Raw genomic sequence first — 23,024 nt, forward strand, 5'->3', positions numbered from 1 at the left:
TGGGGGAGAGGGCCATGAATTTTTTTTTTTTTTTTTTCACTTAGGGCCCCATTTTAGTCGGAGACAGCCCTGGATCCATGACTTGTGAAATTATTTGTTATCATTTGCCCGGCCGATTTATTGAGTAAGTGAAGCAGTTTGTTAGTTTGTAAGGATGAAGATGGTATTGTCATATGTATACATGACTACTACAGGAGGATTGATTATATATATATATATATATATATATATATATATATATATATATATATATATATATATATATATATATATATATGAGAGAGAGAGAGAGAGAGAGAGAGAGAGAGAGAGACCAAGGAGAGATGGAGAGTGATAGGAAGTCAGTTGTAGGTGCAGCCAAAAAGTTTTTAGAGCAGGCGTGGAGAAAACGATAGTGGAAATGCATGTGTTCCCGACTTGTTGCTCTTCGTTCTTTCCTTCTGCAGGCTGCTGAAGGACTGAGACTAGAAAACTGCAGGGAACAGGACCTACGAATATGTACAAAGCGTAAATGGTTAAAAGAAGATGGACCATCGGCACCTTTTTTTTCTTCTTCATTACGGTTTTGTTATCTTCATCCAGTGCCCTTCTTACTTAGAAAATAAATAAAAAGATGACTTATAAAAAAGCTTACAAGTGAAAATACAGCTACTAGGTAGAATTATAAGCATTAGTAGTGTGTTTACGACTTACCCAACCTGGATTTATTGGTGCTTATATTCATGTGTTGTGGTGACGGTCTGTACATGTGTGTACCGTGTGTGTGTGGCGCTCAGCTGTCCCGGGAGGTTGTGTAGACTGTGCATAGGCTGTAATGTGTAAATTGCAGTTCACAGAGACGAAGGGTTGTGTGATAAGAAGACGAATCCAGTAATATATGTCCTAATCCAAGTGGGGAGGTGTGAGTGCGTAAGTGTGTGCAGTGTTGCCTCACACGTGATACAACTCTGCTGCTGCCTCACCACTCATAGGGAGCTTGAGTGATACCCTGCAGACGCCGTGCTTTGCTGGTCATACCGAGGCAATATGGGACAAAATCGTAAGAAAGGTAGGTTGACATTTGAGTTTTCACATCTTGGTTAGTGTCAGGCGGGCACGTCTAAACACTATCGGAACATAAATACTATCGGAACACTACTATCAACTGGGGCATATTTTAATCGTTTTTTCATATCACCCAGAACTTTTGGGTCTGTTCTCAGGTATTTCATGTTATGACTAGTTCTGTTACCATGAAATTCTCTGGTATTAGGGAAAGTGCCCATATATTCATGGAGAGCAATTTCATGGCCAGTTTCAAACCAGAAGACACGTTTTTTGAAATTGGGATCTCTTTTCAGGGATACACTGTACCTTGTAATTATGGTCACATCTGATTGATTTGGCTGGGGGTCTAAGGGTACTAGAGTTTTCTTTCCATTAACCCGTTTGGCCAAGTTGTAAACTCCATTTCTAAAATATAATGTCAGAAGGGTGTCATTAGGTCCATCAGTTACATACAACCTTTCTGTCTTTGCTTTGCTAGAATCCCATGCTCCACAGTCATAAAAAAAAAACTCTTAGTTTTGGTTTCTCTTCTTATGTTATCAGAATTGTCAACCAGGAAATACAGGTTGCTCTTGTCATTGTCTGGCACAGCATGTAAGATACTACCTTTATCTGAACTTAATAAAGTTTGGATAACCTCTTCCAAGTCCAGAAATTTACTGATCGATTGGCCACCAACTGCTTTTGGCAAAGGAGGCTCTGTCTCAGAATCAGATCCCTTATTTTTTATATCTGAGTTGATACTCGCATCACACTCTTCCTGAACATCATTGTTGCTATCATCTACTTTTGAACTGTCAACATTCTTATTTGGAGAAATAATTTCACTAGAAAGTGGAGGGAATTCCTCATCGTAGCTGCTAATACTGCAAGTTTCCCTGTAACCATCATTGTCTGAAACCCAGGAGTCATTTATGACACATGTTTCTGTAGAGAATTCCTTCATTTTTGTAATTTGCGTAGGTATATTGTCAGGAACGTAAAGCTTTGCATTTAGTTTGCTTCTACTTTTAGGCAACAAGGGAACAAAATGATCTGGAGTCCAGATTCCTGAGTGAAGATGCTTATTACCAAACACAGTCCACATTATTACAACCTCATCTTGTTCAATTTTGTGTCCAAAAGGATCAAAAACATCATGGAGAGCTGTGTGAGCCAAATCAGCTGTACCATTAATTGGAGGATACACAAGTCTGACTTTCCTACGCAAAACTGATGCAAGTGCCATAACTGTCCAAACAGAGGAATATCTGCCATTAATTGCACAATCATATATAGCTTGATCATATTTGGGTGAAAGTAATCTGTAAGTGTCAGACATTGGAATTTCATTGTAATATTTCTCATTTTCTAACATTTCCACAACACATCGGACACGCAATTCTGCTGCCAATGATTCGTTTCCACAAAGCCAAACTGATGCACTATTGAACAAGCAATTCCCATTTCCATTCACCTAACAAGGAATACTGTTTTCGGCTAATTTACTAAGTCCACCTGCATTAAGAAGGCCAAGAGCAGTTTGGTCCAAAGTGTAATGAGCCTTATTTGCAGGCCTATCAGTTCGGAATCTGCAATCCTTGGGCAATGAAATACCTTCCCTCATAATAGCCTCACCAAGGGCAACACTACCACACTTAGCAGCCAAACTAAGTCGCATAAGTGCGGCCAAGAAATCAAAATATCCATCATTACCACTCACACAGTTGTGACAGTTATAATCAGTGTCCATTGTGCCAAGTGCCTCAAATTCCAAGTCACTCAAATTTTCACATTTCCTATGGAACCATTTCTTGCATGTGCCGCACTGTATAGTGTCCAAATGACACTCTTCAGTGCAAATCCCACATGGAAACTCAGCAGAGCTTTTACTGCGTTTGCTAGTCTTACTGACTGAAGCAGCAGCGGCTCTCTTTCTTCCCATAGTAACAGTTAAGCAGTGAACCCAAGCTAGACTTAATTACAGTCACAGTTTACCAAACGCGTACAGAGCAATTGAATATCAATATAAAGCCAGAAGTTGACAAACTAAGGTCAATATAAAATCGCAATTGATTAGAAAAACAGCAGCGTGTTCACCAGTCAATTACCAAAAGAATCTGATATGTGTGGGGAAACTCCCGACACTAGAGCCGGCTCACACTCCCTCTCCTTTACCCAGCTCGACACCAACTGAGCCGCAGCGGCGCAGGCGCAGCCGCTGTCCGTACCACACTCACCCTTGGCATATAGAGGCAAAAAAGTCAATGTAATTATTAATTCTTAATTGTTCATGTTCTTAGCAACGTTTACATCCCATTACTAACTTGATTTCTTGTATATTTATCCATAATTGGTCACTTTTTGTGTTCCGATAGTAGTGTTCCGATAGTATTTCTGTTCCGATAGTGTTCCGATAGTATTTAGACGTGCCGGTGTCAGGCTTGAGGTCGGCGCGCGACATTAGTGAGCTGGAAATCATTTGAAGATCTCATTAGATTGGTAATTTTTTAGGGTGATTATTTGTAATTCGCCCCCCACCTCAAACAAGCTGGGGGATTTGTCGGGTATTGGGTGGGAGACGATAAATCAACATATATAGTTGCTGAAAAGTCTACGGGAATTTTACCAATTTTTTTTTCATTTACTTATTTATTTACGTGTTTATTATTATGGTAAATCTATAGAACAGCAACTCCTTACATATTCTTTTCTATTACCCCCTTACCCTCACAAGCTTGGGGGCACGTGGGGAATCGGGGGTTTGGGGGGGAGCCAAAAGAGGTGAGATATGGCGATCCAAAAAAATCTAAGGACAAAAACCTAACCTAACCTAACTGGGGGGGGCTGTCCCCCCCCAGATCCTCCCCTACAACACTAACCTAACCCTAACATAAACCTAACCTAACGTAACCTAACCTAGCCGGGGGGAACCCCCCTGCAACACTAACCTAACCCTAACATAAACATAACCTACCGTATCCTTGCTTTGGGGCAGCTTCCCTTCCCCCACACCGGTACTCTTATAGCTTCACACAATATGCCCTACCTCTACCAATACCTTAATGAAAGGATGAAGGTCCTGGCTGGTCCTCTTCTCGATTGTACATTGACTTGCATCACACGAGCGATGATTTCCCAGTAATCAAATTCGCAATCTTTACACCTAATGTCACTGGTGGCCATGGCTGAACTGCACACACAGATCTCTGTGCACCTGTCTGCCCAGCTGTGCCCCGCCTACGAATACATATAGCAAATTCCCATTGGCGCAGCTTGTGGTGTTAAGAGGTGGTGGCACGTCATTGGACAAAAGAACTATAGACACAATAAGAATCCTATTCAGTAGTTACCCACAAACCCAGGATGTGAACAACAGACAGTCACTTCCTGTTACCCACAAACCCCAGATATATACAATAGACAATACCAATGTTTACTATTTGGACTTAGACTCCGAGTGACGTCTCTAATTTCTGTGAGGCAATGTGACATAACCGTGTGTGACCCCCAAACAAGACCACAAGGTATGTGTTCTCCATTAACTACTCATCATTTTGTGTTATTATTGCACAGATTAGAGAGGAGGTCCTGTTCTAAAGATTTACGATTATTATTATTATTATTATTATTATTATTTATTTATTTATTTTTATTTTATTTTTTTTTATAGCTTAACCTATCTTTGATGAAACCCCTATGGCTTTGTTCAAGTAAAGAATGTACATGTATTCTAAACACCTGATCTAATACACATAGGTATTCTTTAAAGAGAGTTAGCAAGGCAAACAGCTGGGCTAATTGACCCATTTCTGAGACATTTTGAGGCCACATGCAGTGTCTGTTAAGGCACATTATAGTCACCTTGTGCTACTTTGAAATTTAACAATATCTCATATTCTGTTCGGCCTGTGCCAAAATTAGTATAACTTAAGTAATTGTGTACTATATCCCTCTCAGTCTGAAAAGTGATAGGGACATGTCCCCCACACCCACTCCTCTTCCATAATAGATGCTCGTGATGTTGTCATGAATGTGGTTGCAGTGTGAATGAGGGAAGAGACAGCAGGGCAGCAGTGGGAATTGTACACATTATGCAGGCTTTAAGAAATTAGATAATCAGTTGCCAAAAATACCAGACTGAAGTTTTTTTTTTTTTTTTTTTTATTTATTTTTTTTTTTATGTGACGGAAGGAGTAATTATTATAATTTTCTTTAATGCCAATTTCTCCTTATGATTTTGAATGGACTTTAAGTGTCTTCAAAGTTTGGAGTTACTGGGTAAAGATAGTAATAAATTTCTTAAGTAAAACTGACTTAAAATTGAGAATCACCGGTAAGTTTTGTAGTATTATGCCACTTAGAAGAGACACACTTGTTTGTCAAGTTAAAAGAAATCTTAGAGTGACTTCTTTGCAAACACTACATAAAACATTTGTATAGGTGTTTGTTTCATGATGATGTTTTTTTTGTCATCAGGTCCATCACTGTCCAAAGAGGAGCTGCGCATGCTTACTGTTGGGGAGATTGTCCAAGAGCTAATCAAAGCACAGCAGGAAAAACGAGATGTGAATCTTAACAAGTTGAAGACACGGATATCATCTAAATATGGCCTGCAATCCTCACCAAGGCTAGTGGACATCATTGCTGCTGTACCTCAGGAACACAAGAAAGTTCTTCTTCCAAAATTACGTGCAAAGCCTGTTAGAACTGCTTCCGGAGTGAGTTCATAGTTGAAAGTGTGAAACCTTGAAATTTTTTTACATACTGAAATGTTTTTACTGGTTTGAAAATAGTTATTCCATACAGTCTTGAATGGTAGAGATGATATTTACTTATTGCTAAAGTAAAGTCTCTCTCTCTCTCTCTCTCTCTCTCTCTCTCTCTCTCTCTCTCTCTCTCTCTCTCTCTCTCTCTCTCTCTCTCTCTCTCTCTCTCTCTCTCTCTCTCTCTCTCTCTCTCTCTCAGGAAGTGATATGGAACATTTTTGCTCCCTTCAGATTGCAGTGGTGGCTGTGATGTGCAAACCTCACCGTTGTCCTCACATCAATATGACTGGTAATATATGTGTGTACTGCCCCGGGGGACCTGATTCTGACTTTGAATATTCCACTCAAAGCTACACTGGTTATGAGCCCACATCCATGCGGGCTATTAGAGCTCGGTACAACCCATACTTGCAGACAAGGCACAGGCTAGAGCAGGTGGGTGGATCATTATGCAGTGTGAAGGCATGTATAGTATAGTACTCCACTTTGTTGATATTCACTGCTAAGCCCATTATCATGTTTTTTGGTAGTTGCTTTTCTCATTTTTCACTGATAAAGTAGCTACCATGATTGGAAAAACGGATAGAAATAGAAATCTTCCTTGTTGCACATTCTTATTGAAGAAAAAGTTAATGCTGGAAAATAATTTAATAGAAATGATGATTGTTATGTTTGAAATGCGAGATGAATATCTACAATATTTTCCTAAAAAGCTTCATAAATGTTGATAATAGTCACCCTTGTTCATGTTATGGTGGATGGGCCAGTGTTTTGTCTCACTTAGTTTTTTGTACAGGTCTAGATTTGTTAAGTTCTTTTGAATTTGGTACTCCATCTATATTAAGATCACTTCATATTTTAACAGTTACTCTGCACTGTACAACCATTCTTTCAACTCTTGCCCAAGTCAAAGTCAGTTCACCCTTTTATTTATCACTAGGCATTCCTAATTTTACCACCATCTTTTTTAGACAAAATTTCATAGATGGTCTCAGAAAAGCAATAATATTTATTCATTGTATACTTTGAAGTGAAATGTCAGAATCATGGAAACAGAGCCAATCTCATGATCTGTAATTAGTAATGAGATAGGATTGGATGAGTGATAGGTAGAACAGAAGGCAATGGGTATGACAAAATGTTTATTGTCTTTTTCTTTTTCAGTTACAGCAACTTGGACACAATGTTGACAAAGTGGAGTTCATCATCATGGGTGGAACCTTCATGGCTTTACCTGAGGACTATCGGGATAACTTCATTTTGAACCTTCATGATGCTCTCTCTGGCCACTCATCCTCCACTGTTGCTGAAGCTGTCAAATTTTCAGAACAGAGTTCAACAAAGTGCATAGGTAGGCACTGAGGGAGCTGTTGTATATCCATTTCCACATGCCTCAATTTTTATGGCTTAGGTTTATGGATAATTGAAGGCAACATCCTGCCTGAGCCATTAGAAAAGTGTTTAGATGAGACAAGTACACTTGACCCTTGTTTTTGGTTTATCCATAAGTTGTCCAGATAAAAATTTGTTAACTTGAGTGTAGATGGCCAAGAAATGGGAGGAATATAGTGTGGCAAAACAAACTGTCTGACATAAGAAAATCAAAGATAAGCTGGTAGAATATTCTGCCATATACTGTGTGGATGCATCATCAAGTAAAAGCAGTAAAGGTGCACCAAGTAAAGATATAAGGACTGGAAAAGATGCTGCATTAGATGTCACAGTTATGAAGTGGTATGTGCAGCAGTGATTGGTGGGGATAAATATCCCCAGTGTTGTGGTAGTGGTTTAAGGATGGTTTGGCAGTGTTCCAATTCGCCTAGCATTGGCAAATTGTTTTATTTCATTCACCGGTTAAACGTCCAGCTGGATGATTCGCCAGTGTGCCAGTTTACCGATACTGTCTATAAAACTTAAACGCAGATGCTTATTTGTCGGTGCTTTGATTGTTTGATTACTGAGGACCACAATGATCATTAAATCAAGGTTGTTGTTTTGAGGCCACCTACCATATATTTGACCTTAGGATACCCCTAATACTACTGTTATTACACACAAAATTTTCTCTCTCTCTCTCTCTCTCTCTCTCTCTCTCTCTCTCTCTCTCTCTCTCTCTCTCTCTCTCTCAGTATTTAATGCATTTTTTTTTTTTTTTTTTTTTTTTTATCATTGGACAGCTTGTCGAAGATTTGTTGAACCATCCAGAGAACATTGGCAAAGTGGCCCATTGCCAAACCGGCCTGTTACCATGTAGGGTTTTCCTTCCCGGGATCCCGGCCATAAATGTTTTTTTTTTTTTTTTTTTTTTTTTCCTTCCCGGGAAATTTACGAAATCCCGGGACCGGGATATTTTTTTTTTTTTTTTTCTCTCTCTTATGTCGGCTACAAAATACGAAAATGTATGAGAGAGAGAGAGAGAGAGAGAGAGATGCCTGGGTTAGGACTTGGGAGCGAGACAGCGATGGGCTAAATCAGCTGTACGAGAACAGTACGTGTCGGACTGTCGGCCCGACACGTACTGTTCTCGTACACTTCTGGCAGTGAGTGAGCTTAGTCTATTCTGTTCCATCCCTGTGTAAAGGTGTGTACTGTGTAACGTGTGTTAATTTTGTAATGTGAAAGGAGTTGGTGTGGCCTGCTTCATGCTAATTGCTATCATAATAATTTCTTTGTTCTAACCATAATTCTACTTCGGTGGCTGAGCCAGTAAATAAATAATAGTGTAAAAACAAAACAAAACAAAAAATAAGTCGCCTATTCGTCATATCTGTGTCTTTGAATGTGAGTTCTTTATTGAGTTTTCGTGTTACAGACTACAAATATGGGGTCTGTATCATGGATATGATTATGTGACATGAACATCATCCTTATAGTGATTATAGAGAATGTTTTTTTTTTTTTTTTTTTTTTTCTTCTTCAGGTGATTTACTGAATTACGTATCTGACTCTACATAACCATTAAAATGGCAGACGAGGCAGAAGCAACAACCAGTACTGAGTCTTATGCTTGGAAATATTTTGAAAAACTTAAATGTGAAGAATCATCGCGATGTAGAAAGTGTCTTGCAGTTATAAAGTGCAGAGGATGGTCTACTAGTGGTATGATTCGTCACCTCAAGAGCAAACACTCAATTGAAAAAACAGAAAATCTCAAACGTCCTTCAGACAAGTCTCCTCATAAAGATGCGAGTGAGGTGAAAAGGAGTTCTGTGCAAAGGAAAATGACTGGTTTTTTGAAGAAGGAGGAGACGAAAGAAGAAATCGTTGGGAAGCTAGCTGCAGTAGATGGATTTTCCATAAATGCCATCGCCAAGAGTGAGTTCATAAAGACATCAATGCTTGCAAGGGGATACAAATTGCCTCAAAGTCCAACTCTTGTTATGGATCTTGTACATAAGCAGTACAACGTTGCAAAAGAAAGGGTGATATTTGATATTAACAAAAGGAGACATGTTGGGGTTAGGTTTGGATTATCTCTTGATGAGTATACTTCACTAAAAAACAAGAGGTACATGAACATAAATTTACATACTAGTGACACCTTTTGGAATTTAGGAATGGTTAGAATCACAGGTTCACTACCAGCAGAGACTGCTGTTGAGGTAGTTGAGAATAAGTTAGCCGATTTTCAGGTAAACTTGGAAAGAGATGTAGTTGCATGTGTAACTGATGGAGCCAGTGTCATGGTTAAGTTTGGCAAACTGATTAAGACCTGTCATCATATGTGTTATGCTCATGGAATACATCTTGCTGTTTGCGATGTTCTCTACAAGAAAACAAATGATAACTTAGTTAGTTTGGAAAGGAGAAATGTTACCTATCTCCAAGAAGAGGAAGCAGATGATGTGGAAGCTGTGCAAGAGGAAGAAGAGTTCAGTGGTATGATTGAGGTGGTATCAGATGAGGATTTGGAAAATATTAGGTTAGAGGATCTGGAAGATGATGAAGAAGGGAACATTGATTTGTCTGTCACAATCAACAAAGTCAGAAAAATTGTGAAGATGTTCAGGAAATCACCCACAAGAAATGAGAAGCTGCAGAGGTATGTTGTTAGTGAATATGGCAAAGAACTGATGCTAAAGCTCGACTCTAAGACAAGGTGGAACAGCTTGCTAGACATGCTAGAGCGATTCCTGAAAGTAAAAAACTCAGTTGCTAAAGCTATGATTGACTGTAATATGGAAATGAACATCACAAATGGGGAATTAAAAGTGCTCAATGACTTAGTAACAGCACTGCAACCAGTAAAACTAGGGGCAGAGAGGATGGGATGCAGAGGTACAACTATTCTTACTGCTGAAGGTGTGTTTTCATTCATGTTGAAAGAACTGAATGAACAACAGTCATCATTTTCGATGAAACTGCAAAATTCTCTCAACAACAGAATAAATGAAAGGAGGAGTGCGGTTCTCGTAGGCCTTATGAAATACCTGCATTGTGGGAAGGCTTATAACAACTGTGAGGAAAGATTAGCATTACCCCGTAAGTCTGCCATCGTGGAGTCAGCTAAACAGTTGTTAGGAAGACTGTTCCAAGTAAGTGATGAAGAAACTACAACTAGTGATAATGTGGAAACATCTGTAAATCAACAAAATTCACTCACTGATAAACTCCAGGCAGCCATAGATCAGATTCAGACACAAAGTAAAAAAAGAAATGAGTGTAACTACATTGCGAAGGAATTTAGTGTATTTGAGGCAACTGGGGACAGAACACAGAATTTAGAGAAATTGTTCCAGGCTCTCAACTCTGTACCACCAACGTCTGTTGAATCGGAAAGGGCTTTTTCAGCAGCTGGTCTTTTTATTACCAAACTAAGATCAAAGCTCAGTGATCACAGTATTGACTGTTTGTGCTTTTTGAAAAGTTATTTCAAGAACAATTCTTAGGGTGTATGACTGCATTTGCAGCTGTCTGATTTTTTTTTTTTTTAACAGGTCATTCCATACTCTAGCATTGAGTGCTTAAATTCCCTCCCTCTTTTTGTTTGCCACGTCTGGAGAGTTAGGCCTAAATTCAAAATATTCTTCTTATAATTTGGTATGTGCATTACGGAATTTTCATTTTCTTGAGCTTTATTTGAATTTAATGGGAAAATACCAGATAATATCTACTTTTCTTTAAATTCAGGGCATTTCGGAACTTTCAGTGTTTTCATTTATTTATTTATTCATATATTAGTTTTTGGAATATGATGTCCTAATTATTTTACCCATGTTATTGAATATATGCAAAAGATATTCCATAGTTTCATTTTCTGTGTTGTTTACAAATTACAATATTGTGGAACATGGTAGCTTGATGGGGTCAGTGGAGGTGGTCAGTGCCACTGGCCAAGCTTCTATATGGATATGGTAATATGCAAATATTCATATTCTATACATATAAGGAAACTCCATGTCATTTAAAATACTTTCTTCATACTTTCACACGTAGTTTCTCTGTCTTTTTTTATACTCTAAGAGTCGCTCGTTACTAAAAAAAAAAAAAAAAAAAAAAAAGTCCAACTGAGGTTCACTTACGAATTATAATAGAGCACATTATCTGCTACGGAAATCCCGGGATCCCGGGAAAAGTCTGGATTTTTTCCCGGAATCCCGGGATGCCATAAAATCCCGAAAACAGGAAACCCTATTACCATGGTAGTATGCTCATTGTACTTCATGCCTATGAAGTTTTTTTTTCCCGTGCTCGGCTATTACTGTTAGGTTAGCTTTGATAAAGTCTAAGGCAACAAATGATCATATTTGGTAGACAAAGGACCATTTGTGTTGTCTGGACTTTTCATTGTCTGGACCAGTGTCTGCACCATTTACTCCAGAAATACAAGGGTTGAGTGTATGGTTCATGTTGTTATGTCAACTTGTCCTTCTTTCTTCCTTCTATCTTACTTCCTTTCCCTCTACTTGTCCATTTCAACTTTCTCATGTTCAAAGTTTAATTAACAAAAATATTCTCTGTTTGTCTAAAAACATTTACAATAATGTAGTGATTTTTATTATTTTTATCATTTAAAAAATGTCTTCAAATACATAAGAGATATCAAATAATGTTATAACAAATTTTTTAGTTATCTGTCACAGATTTGGCTGATTTTGGCATGCATATTTAAAAAGGTTTTGAACCACTCCCATGGACATTTAAAGGAAACTGTTTCAGGTATCACCATTGAGACTCGTCCTGACTACTGCCTCAAGCGCCATCTGTCTGACATGCTGCGTTATGGCTGCACACGCCTGGAAATTGGAGTGCAGTCAGTGTATGAGGATGTGGCCAGAGACACAAACAGGTGTGTGCTACATTATTTTAGATCTTGAGGCATTGTTTTTGAAGAGAATAAGAAAGGTGTTCAAGCTATTGAAGATATGAGGCTATGAACATAATTTTACCACAAGTCAAAGACATCATACCGGGAAAAATTAGTATTTGTGGTTAACCTTGAACTTCAGTGTTCCAGCTGTGTATATCTGCCACATGCCTTTCAGAACTGACACAAGAGTCCTCTCCTTACATTTTTCCATTGCATATTCAAATTTTTTCAATCTATCCCCCCTTAAAAACTTTGATTTCTCATTTCTCTGGAAGCCATCCTATTGTTCCCTATAGTTATGCAAGGTGTTAAGATCTGTGTTTAAGGTGTTTCTGAAAATATTTGTTTCATGAATGTTTCATAGACTTAAGTTATTTCCTTTGAGTGGCATCTGTAACATGGTTGCATATAATTTTTTTATTATTGTATTACAGATGAAATGACTATTTATTCATTACTCGGCTTCTATTCTCTTTTTAATGGTTTGATATTTTCATAACAGTATATCTACTTCACCATAATGTTACCTTTTATATACTACTTGTAACATTTTAATTTGACTGAATTGATGTTAATGTTCTCCTCAGAGGACACACAGTGAGGGCTGTCAGTGAAAGCTTCCATTATTCTAAGGATGCCGGCTTCAAGGTGGTTACCCACATGATGCCGGATCTCCCAAATGTGGACTATGAGCGAGATGTGGAGCAGTTCATTGTAAGGCTGCAGACTTTATTATGTTCTTATTAGTTTTATTAATATTTATATCAAAATCAAAGTTATTGACGACATTCTTACATCTTAGAAAGACTTATATATATAGTCAGCAAGAACATATCTTTGTTTCTTTAGGCAACATTTAATGTAGAGTTATCCAAAGCTTCCAGTTAGGAAACAGATTAAGTGCAATTTACAAATAACCTAACCTGTTAAACCACTACACTACAAACTAACATTCTTAAATTTGGGTCTAATGTAGATTTATTCATGTGGATAAACCACTTGTTTGCCACGACATTAGCAACATTGGGTTGCTCATGAGAGTGAGAGTGGGGCAGGGAAGGTCAGGTAAGAGAGGCATTTGGCAGAAAGCTTGCATTGTGCTGTAGGCCAGGGTGTGTATTGTTTGTCTAGAGTTCTTACCAGATGTGTGACTCCTATCCTTCTCTGCATCCATCTTTGTAAAAATTTTCCCAAAAGAGTAATCATTGGATATGCATGTTTTTTTTTTTTCACACTTTCCTTTTATGTAATAACTTCTTTGATAAATCGATTGGATATTTGTATTAACATTTTGACACTTTAACAGGAATTCTTTGAGAACCCAGCATTCCGACCTGATGGATTGAAAATCTATCCCACCTTGGTTATTCGTGGGACAGGTCTTTATGAGTTATGGAAGACGGGTCGTTATAAGAGCTATCCTCCAAATACCCTGGTTGACCTGGTGGCCACCATCCTCTCATTGGTACCTCCATGGGTGAGAGTATACAGAGTTCAGAGGGACATACCCATGCCACTTGTCAGGTAAGTCACCATGGTTTTGCAGGACCAAAGTCTGCTTGCTCTTCCATGAGATAGAATGGGTGGTTAATGGAATATACTGGCATTGCTTGTCATGGCCACCATTAGACCTGGCCTCTCTTATCTCTGGTCTCTCTCTACTACTCTGCCCTCTCTTACCCACTTCCTCAATTACAGTCATCACAAAAGAACTTAGGACAACTAATTTTAACCAGAAAACTTGGGACAATTGAAAAAAAAAGGTTAATATTTTTCACTTGTTTTATTGTTTAGTACATGGACATTTCTTTCTCTGCGAGAGAGAGTATGTACTGTATACACCTGAGTATGGAATGAGCAAAATTGAGGAAGTACTCTCTCTCCAACTTGTGAAGCCAGATAGATATTAATGATGGCAGCCTGCAATTAGATACATACATCATCTGTCTCCTTTGTGCTCAGCCTTTTCTTATGTATTCATGCATCCTCAGTGGACCACACCACAATCCCATTGCTAAGCATGGAACTGCCTAAAAAAAAAAATGAGGGTGAGCACCATGGAGACTGAGATGATATCTGTACTGAAATTTCTCTTTCCTTTTCCTGGTTTCTGAATTGCCTTGTTGTCCTCAGCTCAGGTGTGGAGCACGGTAACTTACGAGAGCTGGCTTTGGCGCGCATGAAGGACCTGGGAACAGAGTGTCGAGATGTGCGCACAAGAGAAGTTGGCATCCAAGAAATCCATCACAAAGTCCGTCCTTATGAAGTGAGTTTAAATCCCGTTTACAAGTCCTAAATGTCATAGTTTTAAGAATATGTTTAGTGTCTTGCCACAAAATCAGATTGCCATTCTTGAAATTTGAAATCACTTGTTTTTTACATAACTACTCATGGATAGTGTTATTTTGTTGTACAAATATTCTCCCCTCCTGCTCCAGAAAAAAAAAGTTGAAAAAGTAAATGAATAGAAATTAGGGTGTTTGCTTTATCTAGGAAGCATGGATTACTCTTTACTTTTGAATTTCAGTGACAATGTTAAGCTGATACGTACTTATGAACCTATATCACAAAAAGTGTTATCATTAAAGGTGGAGCTTATCCGGCGTGATTATGTGGCTAATGGAGGCTGGGAAACTTTCCTTTCTTATGAAGATCCACAGCAAGACATCCTGGTCGGGTTGTTACGTCTTAGAAAGTGTTCTGAACATACCTTCAGGTTAGTGACTCTAGAAAGTGTTCCAAACAGTATTCCAGCCACAGCACTGCATCACACCAGATAGGATTTTGGTGGTCTAAGGCAACAGGGAAAATTTGATATGTTTAAGGCTTACACATATTAAAAACTTTTGATAAAGTCAGTACAAAGCTTTTGGTTTTCAAACTATCCTCCTATGGTTTCTGTCTTTCTCTCTAACATTATCTGTTTCCTCTGTAGCCCATTTTATTTTATTTCTGCCATGGTAGGCAGTCACTATACTTACTTCAAAGTCTGTTAATAGTGATGTTCCTTAGAGTTCAATTTTCATAGGGGAAAATAATGTACAACTAACCTGATTTGTTTGTACCTATGAATTATTGACATATTACAAGAGCAAAATGGATGGATAGATGGTATCTCCCTTTATATTGAAGTGGAAGGAAGATTTCTTAAGCAATAGAGATATGAGAACAATTATTAGAGACCAGGAGTTTCAACTTAAAGTAGTTAGTGGAGGTTCAGTATGGGGTCCGTTTATGTTTGCAGTGTTTAATATGACAGAAAGGATCGGGTTTTTTAAGAGTTTGCATGCACATAATACTAAATTAATGATTATGATGAGATTACATTGGTACAGTTTTTTATTTTTAATTTTCATGGTTAAACAAGACCAGAGTTGGTGGATGGTGTGTCAGTGGTGAGGGAGCTACACGTTTATGGATCTGTAGTGCCAGTTAGTGCTCGAGATCCCACAAAGTTCCAGCATCAAGGCTTTGGCACACTGCTCATGGAGGAAGCTGAAAGGATATCCAGAGAAGAACATGGTTCACACAAGATTGCGGTCATCTCAGGTAACTCTCCAATGATACAGAAGAAAATAAATACTTACTATTATTATCATTATTATTTTTATTATTAATAATATCATTAGTATTACAGTGGTTTTTGGGATATGAGCATCTCACCTTACAAGCTCAAATATTTAAAAAACTTGCCTTGGTATACGAGCACACACACACACACTATAGCTCTCACAAGTGTATTTTCTCCTCCTTTGTTTTCATTCACTCACGTGCGCACGCACGCACGCACACACACACACACACACACACACACACCCACACCCACACACCGCGTAGTGTAGTGGTTAGCACGCTCAACTCACAAATGAGAGGCCCGGGTTCGAGTCCTGGTAAGCGGAGAGGCAAATGGGCATGCCTCTCTGTGTGTGGCCCCTGTTCACCTAGCAGTAAATAGGTACTGGATGTAACTCGAGGGGTTGTGGCCTCGCTTTCCTGGTGTGTGGAGTGTGTTGTGGTCTCATTCCTACCCGAAGATCAGTCTATGATCTCTGAGCTCGTTCCGTAATGGGAAAGACTGGATGGGTGACCAGTAGGCAACCTAGGTTAATTACACACACACACACCTTCATGCCATCTAAGCTTTGTTTTCTACACTGTAAGATAACTACTTCTTTATTGTTATCCACACAATAATATCTTAACCTGCATACCCATCACAGGATGAGTATCATGTCATATCATCAGTGACTATCATGACCAAATACTCAAGTGTTACTGAGTGTCAAAATGTCAACTGAATTTTGTGTTGAGCAGCTCAGGTGACAGTTGCAGTGAGTTGCTCTCTATGCCTTAAAAGTGGCACTTAACAACCACTGAATTGGTGTGTTATTTGTATATTTTCTTCACTGAATTGGTGTGTTATTTGTATATTTTCTTCACTAACACAAAAAAATTTATTTCCTGCAAGGTTTTGACTGCATACATTACACACAACAATCATACATGCACTGCAGCACCACTCAAATACGTAGCCAACGCTACAATGCTTTTGTATATTCAACATTCTTTCTGTTGTTTTCTTGCACAGGTAGATTTACCTGTCATTGTATATTTTTCATGTATTTCAGTTAGCATTACCACTGAACACTGCCCCAGAGGTTGGGCCAGAATGGCATTTTTAATTGTTTTCAACATTGCAAGTTTATTGCTCTATTCAGGAAGAAAGTAAGCACAAAACTTGCAAGAGTGATGTACATCTCTTACAAACTTGAAGCCAATAACGTCACTACTACTGTTTGTACTTACGACTCCAGTGCTACAGTATATTCCAATTTTGGTGTTATCAGAGTGACATCATTTTCTTCATTTACATAGGTGAATGTTAACATGACCTTGTGTATGTGCATGTGCTCTTTTGGACTGGAAATTATAATTATTAGTAAGTATCCTTTCCACAGGTGTTGGTACCCGTAACTATTACAGAAAACTGGGCTACCGGCTGGATGGTCCCTACATGTCCAAGGCTCTGTAGCGGTCTCTCTCTGGTATGTTTTTTTTACATTAACTAAAGACTTTAAGGCACTACATTATAAATACCCTGGGAAACATACCACATTTGTTTATACACATAATTTGTTATTATTACCAAACAGATTTGGATATATTTGTAAATTTACTCAAATAATTGTTATTGGCAATTAGAGTATTTTCTTATTTTTACTTGAATTCTTGGAAAAAATGTTCATATTCTTAAAGTAATCTGATAATTGTAGAATTGGACACACATGAAAAGGTGTGTAACAGTGTGTGTGTGTGTGTGTAGTACAGGCTCTCAAAGTGTTGTATCAGGAGTCATTTCCTGTTAATATTGTAGACAACGACAAGATAGTCTGATTTCACACAGACACATGGTTGGATCTTCTCTAATCTCTTATACATATACAAGTGTTGAAGTTTCAGTGAGTTTACCATATAAACAACATACAAGACAATGTAACCAGTGTTTTACTCAGTCACCTTAACAGTATTGTAAAATGTCGGTGATGTACCTTTTTTCCTAACAAATCACAACCATAACAAAAGATTACAACAGTACAATAGTGAAAATTGGTAATTGTCAAGATTTTTTCATACTGATAATGACTTGTATCAAAAATAAATTAAATAAGTCAAACACAAAAATAAATTAACATCAGACAAACACAGATCACTTTAAATTTGAGTGAGTGAATTTTTTAATATGTACATCTAAGATTCAGTAAATAATAATGAACATGGTTTAAAATTAACTACAAGTGGCACTACTGGTTATTCCTGATAAAATATAGAGTTCTATGTCAGCACATGCATTTTCAGACGTTATTTAGCCATGTCATGAAATTCAAGTGTGGGCTGACAGGCAACACATTCACATTGGGGAGAGAGAGAGGGAGTGGGGGGGGGGTGGACTGTAGGCAGTATCAAGTATGAAGACACATGGGAATAAGGATGATAAGCAGGGATAATGGAGGGAGAGACAGTGATGTATACTATGCCAAAGAAACATATTCATTCTGGATTGAGGATAGAGCATAGTGAAGCTCATTTAGTACCATGGTTGCCTGGGGCAGGAGTAGCAATAGAATCTCAAGGACAATGGACAGAGTCTATAGATAAACCCAAGACAGAATATGACATCAGAATGGAATGTAAATATGATCCCATCATATATGCTACTAACGTGTCATGAAACAAAGGAGACAGATCTTATAACCATTGAAAAATGTGTAAATAAGAGTGTCATTATCTTATGTAGATAATGACACTAAGTAAAAGAGACAAGCAATGATGAAAGTAAAAGGAGACACCCTATTTGAAGAAAGGAATATGCTTACAACAGCATAAAGAAGAATAGTTTTCAAAAAAAAAAAAAAAAAAAAAAAAAAGAATGGTCTACGTAAAAGGAGATAGTTTTGGTAACAAGTGCACAAACTAAAGAAAATTTTGACATGTAGATTTAGAGACAGGACCACACATGTGCAACTCTGGTAAACACACACACACAGGCTTCACAAGCCAGAGGACCAGGGTTCGATTCCCCAGCCGGGTGGAGATATTTGGGTGTGTCTCCTTTCACGTGTAGCCCCTGTTCACCTTGCAGTGAGTAGGTACAGGATGTAAATCGAGGAGTTGTGACCTTGTCCCGGTGTGTGGTGTGTCTCAGGCCTATCCAAAGATCGGAAATAATGAGCTCTGAGCTCGTTCCGTAGGATAACGTCTGGCTGTCTCGTCAGAGACTGCAGCAGATCATACAGTGAAGCGCGCGCGCACACACACACACACACACACACACACACACACACACACACACACACACACACACACACACTTGGAGAAGAGAAGATTAAAAAGGTGGAAAGCGAAAAGGACCTGGGAGTTCTCATAACAAAGGAAATGTCCCCCAATAAACATATAAATAAAATTGTTGGTGAGACCTACAACTTACTGAGAAATATTAGAATTGCATTCTCATATATTGATGAAGATATGGTGAAAAAGTTATTGGTATCCTTGATCAGACCACGCCTGGAGTATGCAGCAGTACTGTGGTCACCTAACACGAGGAAGAATATCGGGAAAATTGAAAGGATACAAAGAACGGCCACCAAACTGGCCCCAACCTTTTCGGCTCTTATGTATGAAAAGACTGGAGAGACTAGAATTACCAACATTGAAGCAGAGAAGAGAAAGAGGCAACCTGTTGACCATCTACAGAATAATTAATAATATGGAGCTTCCTGATAGGATCAACCTGCTGAAGAGGGACAGAAGGGACACAAGAGGACATGGATTAAAATTCAGAAAAGACAACTACAGAAGAGACTTCAAGAAAAACTGCTTCCCCCATAGATTGATAGATATATGGAACACAATGTGCATAACTTTAAGGAAAAATTAGATAAATAGAGACATGGAGACAGGACACTAGGACCCCTGCTCAAACCCTGTACAATACAACTAGGTAAATACACAATCATGAAAAGCCAGTGTCTGAGGAACATTAAGAAGTTCAGTTTTCCACACAGGACAGTGGACATCTGGAATGGATTAACTGATGAGATTGTAACAGCAGAAAGTGTGCACAATTTAAGGAAAAGTTAGATAAATGTAGATATGGAGACAGCTCACTATAAACCCTGCTCAAACATACAACTGCTGTAACATACAACTAGGTAAATACACACACACTCACACAGAGAGAGAGAGAGAGAGAGTCAATATAGGTTATACAATTTTTAAGACATTTTGTTAATAGCTAGCTAGTCCTTAAGAAGCCAAAGCCTTTTAATGACACATAGAAAAAAATATTTTACATAATACTCTATATTCATGAAACACAATCCAAGTACATTCGTCATAATGAAATGATGCATGATGAATTCTAGGAGTCAGCAAAGGAGAAAGGAAATTCCCTTCTCTGTTGTCTCTGATAAGGTGAGGGGGGAGAAAAAATAGAACAATCAGGCTAGCCAGCCTTCATCACCCACATTTATCTACACACTGAATGCATATAATCAATATTCAATGAATATCAAATATGTAATGATATATGGTAAAAATAAACTCAACAGCCTACCAGCTGGTGATTTTTTCTTTCCAACATGTCTCAGGAGCTAACAGGAGCTGCCAGATGATGCCTTGATAGCAAAAAAGTAATCATATCTATAGAAGGTATCACTGGGAAATGTTGCCATATACATACTCCAGGTATGATTTGAAATTACAGTTGGGGAAAAATGCTGCTTACTTGAACAATCACTACACCTCAATATGGGACGATGTGTACTTACATGAAGGATCACCATCAGTTAAATGTTTATTACGAGACTAATTAATGACAAAATATAAAAAAAATGGTGTTCTATTCATTTAACAGCTTTCTCCCATTCTGTATATATTCAAATTGCAAAGATTCCCTGCCGTCACTGAAACAATTGTGTCTGGAGTCACAAGGATATTCTCAAGTCACAGAACTGAAAAAAATGGAGTGACTATGTGAATATTTCCACTGACAAACAATATCACTGTAGTTATACTATTGTAGTCTTTCAATTAAAATCACCATGTAAAACAAACTTCATTCATTTTATATACCCTACAACTAAATATTGTCCATTCCTCTCCACTCCATAGTGTAATATGACATAAGTATTACAGCACCATATTTTTAAAGTTGTATTTATTCTATTTTCACCTACCATCCTTATTATTACTTCCTTACTCTTAATTTCCTCCCTTAAAAACACCTCTAACTTCCTCTGCCAGATGTCTCAAATCTCTCTAATACACCAGGCAACAAGGTATAATCTGTAAATAGCTGCCAATTCAGACTCCCCTCTCTACAAAACTGCCCTGTGCTCCCTGAATGAAGAGTGTTGTGTGACAAAAGATATTGAAAAACTTCCCAGTGAGGAATTCCACATTTTCAGTTTATCATAAAAAGCAACTATCAAGTGATAAATCCAGAATCAAGCATTGAAAATTAATCTACAAGGTCGTCAAATTTTTTCAAATGGCCGCTGCCCTGAAATATTCCTCATAATATAATTGAGCTGGTGCTTGAGGTCTCTTATCTCTTCCTTTTGCTCCATATGAAGGCTTAACAATTGAGATATTTGACAATGCTGTTCTTCAAGCTTCTTTAAAAGAGGATCTGCTACCTTCTCCTCTTCCTCTGTAGTATAAAATTTTAAAAGTATTTTGGCCAATATTTTTGAATGACTTTTCTCACTTTCTGTGCTTGTGACAGTGATCCTTGTTCTTTGCTTTCGAAAGTAAGGGAAACACAAATCTAGCTGGAGCACAAGTCTACTCTGTGATGCTGCAGTGTGAAAGGCTGTACGCTTTCTAAAGTCTTCAAGTTTTTCGGAGGGCTGAGTTACAAAGAGATTCACAATAAAACCACTGATAGTTGTGACAAACACTACAAAGAGAAAATTTGCTGTAGCCGGATAGACAAGTTCATGGTCGGGATTGAGGAAAGTATCGTCATAACCCAAGTCTCCAAGCAACCATACAATAGTCTTCACCATTGCTTGAGGCATTGTTGAGAATGCATTCTGCTCGGACAACAACAAGTAGAAAATAAATGCAAAAAGACCCAAGAGTAACAGAATATATGAAAGAACTTTAACAAAACTCTTAATGAAGTTTGTTGTAATAGGCACAAACACTGAGATAACTGGAAGTTGATTGAGCTTGCTGATCAGTAAGAGCCAAGCCAGTAGAAGTGCTATGATGCCACACTGCCACTGCTCCTTCTGTAATGTGAAGGACAAATTGCGATGTAAAATTGATTTAAACAATCTAAAGATTTTCAAGTAAATGATAATATTCTGATTGTAATTGTTCAAAAAACATATAATGTATTATTAGAGATTATAAAATATACCTACTTAGTTTGGACTGTTCCTGCAGCTGAGTGCTTGTAAAAAAAAAAAAAAATTAGTCTGTGGCTATTTATCTAATAAAGATTGAGAATCCATAATAAATCAAATTAAAATTTGTTTGAAAATACATGAATTGAAAGTGAACTGGAGTAAAAAGTTGTACTAAAGTTGATACTGATGGGAGAGTAAGATAGTACTTTGAACTGTATTATGCACATTCATCATTTAGAGTTATATATTTAACAGTACACTGAGTTTCAATTATAAATGACAAGGAGAGAAACAAAGTTAGGCATCAAGTGCTGGAAACTGGAGCAAACAGCAGAAATATTGGCCTTTAGACAAAAAGCCATACTGCTGTAGAAGTTACTGTGTGTTGATTTCCCACCAATACAGTGTAGTATAATCGTTTTAGTGAGCAGCAGAGGGGTCTCAGAAAAGGGTTATGTGTTGTACAGAATTGCAATCTTCCCTATCCACGTGAGTTCTTGATAATAGTAAGTACTACCTAGTCCTCCTAGTAGCATACCATGATAATCAAAACTCTAGCATTTGAAAAAATATAAGATTTGATATATATATATATATATATATATATATATATATATATATATATATATATATATATATATATATATATATATATATATATATATATATATATATATATATATATATATACACAGGCAACCCCCGCTTAATGAAGGGGTTATGTTCCTAAAAAAGCTCTTCGTTAAGTGAAACTTCGTTAAGCGAACCGATTATAACAAGTTTAACCCCTGACTTGAACTTCCATTGAGAGCAAACAAAGCGAGAGTGCATCATAGTACAGTGAAAGGTTTAATGAAAGTAAAAATTATGAAGTTAAACATTTAGGCAGTTTAATTTAAGTCATTATAATGTACACTAATGTATGTATGTACATAACTTTATAATGTTGATGATCTTAACTTTATGAAGGGAGGGAGAGTGAAACGGGAAAGACACCAA

General features: G+C 37.7%; 3 protein-coding genes across 6 annotated transcripts in view; 2 read left to right on the forward strand and 1 right to left on the reverse strand.

The window, feature by feature from the left end:
* Positions 1-335: 335 nt before the first annotated feature.
* LOC123516757 (elongator complex protein 3) lies at positions 336-19,443 on the forward strand. Of its 3 annotated transcripts, XM_045276386.1 has the most exons (12): positions 336-1,048; positions 5,506-5,747; positions 6,027-6,230; positions 6,960-7,146; positions 11,955-12,084; positions 12,693-12,819; positions 13,412-13,629; positions 14,239-14,371; positions 14,694-14,821; positions 15,473-15,654; positions 17,064-17,150; positions 19,164-19,443. In XM_045276386.1, exons 1-11 carry the CDS (start codon positions 1,027-1,029, stop codon positions 17,135-17,137), a joined length of 1,647 nt encoding a protein of 548 aa, XP_045132321.1. In that variant the 5' UTR covers positions 336-1,026; the 3' UTR covers positions 17,138-17,150; positions 19,164-19,443. The 3 variants fall into 3 exon arrangements, with proteins under 3 accessions (XP_045132321.1, XP_045132320.1, XP_045132322.1); XM_045276385.1 differs by lacking the exon at positions 19,164-19,443 and having other exon boundaries at positions 337-1,048; positions 17,064-17,602; XM_045276387.1 differs by lacking the exons at positions 336-1,048; positions 19,164-19,443 and having other exon boundaries at positions 5,613-5,747; positions 5,995-6,230; positions 17,064-17,602.
* LOC123516756 lies at positions 8,232-10,744 on the forward strand. The gene is made up of 2 exons (XM_045276384.1): positions 8,232-8,376; positions 8,716-10,744. The coding sequence occupies exon 2, from the start codon at positions 8,759-8,761 to the stop codon at positions 10,682-10,684; it is 1,926 nt and encodes a 641-aa protein (XP_045132319.1). The 5' UTR covers positions 8,232-8,376; positions 8,716-8,758; the 3' UTR covers positions 10,685-10,744.
* Positions 19,444-19,927: 484 nt separating the features above from the next.
* LOC123516755 (transient receptor potential cation channel subfamily A member 1 homolog) overlaps positions 19,928-23,024 on the reverse strand; it is a 30,755-nt gene continuing 27,658 nt past the window's right edge. For both annotated transcript variants that reach the window (XM_045276382.1, XM_045276381.1), the window contains exon 9: positions 19,928-21,905. In XM_045276382.1, the coding sequence (XP_045132317.1) occupies positions 21,144-21,905 (762 nt within the window). In that variant the 3' untranslated portion in view covers positions 19,928-21,143. The remainder of the gene's footprint in view (positions 21,906-23,024) is intronic.

The sequence above is a fragment of the Portunus trituberculatus genome, chromosome 41 (assembly GCF_017591435.1).
Source record: "Portunus trituberculatus isolate SZX2019 chromosome 41, ASM1759143v1, whole genome shotgun sequence".
NCBI lineage: Eukaryota > Metazoa > Arthropoda > Malacostraca > Decapoda > Portunidae > Portunus > Portunus trituberculatus.

Coding starts and splice junctions, on each gene's coding strand:
- LOC123516756 (XM_045276384.1), top strand. CDS start 8,759: ATGGCAGACGAGGCAGAAGCAACAACCAGTACTGAGTCTTATGCTTGG.
- LOC123516757 (XM_045276386.1), top strand. CDS start 1,027: ATGGGACAAAATCGTAAGAAAG. Junction 1,049..5,505: donor GGGACAAAATCGTAAGAAAG/GTAGGTTGACAT, acceptor TTTTGTCATCAG/GTCCATCACTGTCCAAAGAG. Junction 6,231..6,959: donor CAAGGCACAGGCTAGAGCAG/GTGGGTGGATCA, acceptor TTTCTTTTTCAG/TTACAGCAACTTGGACACAA.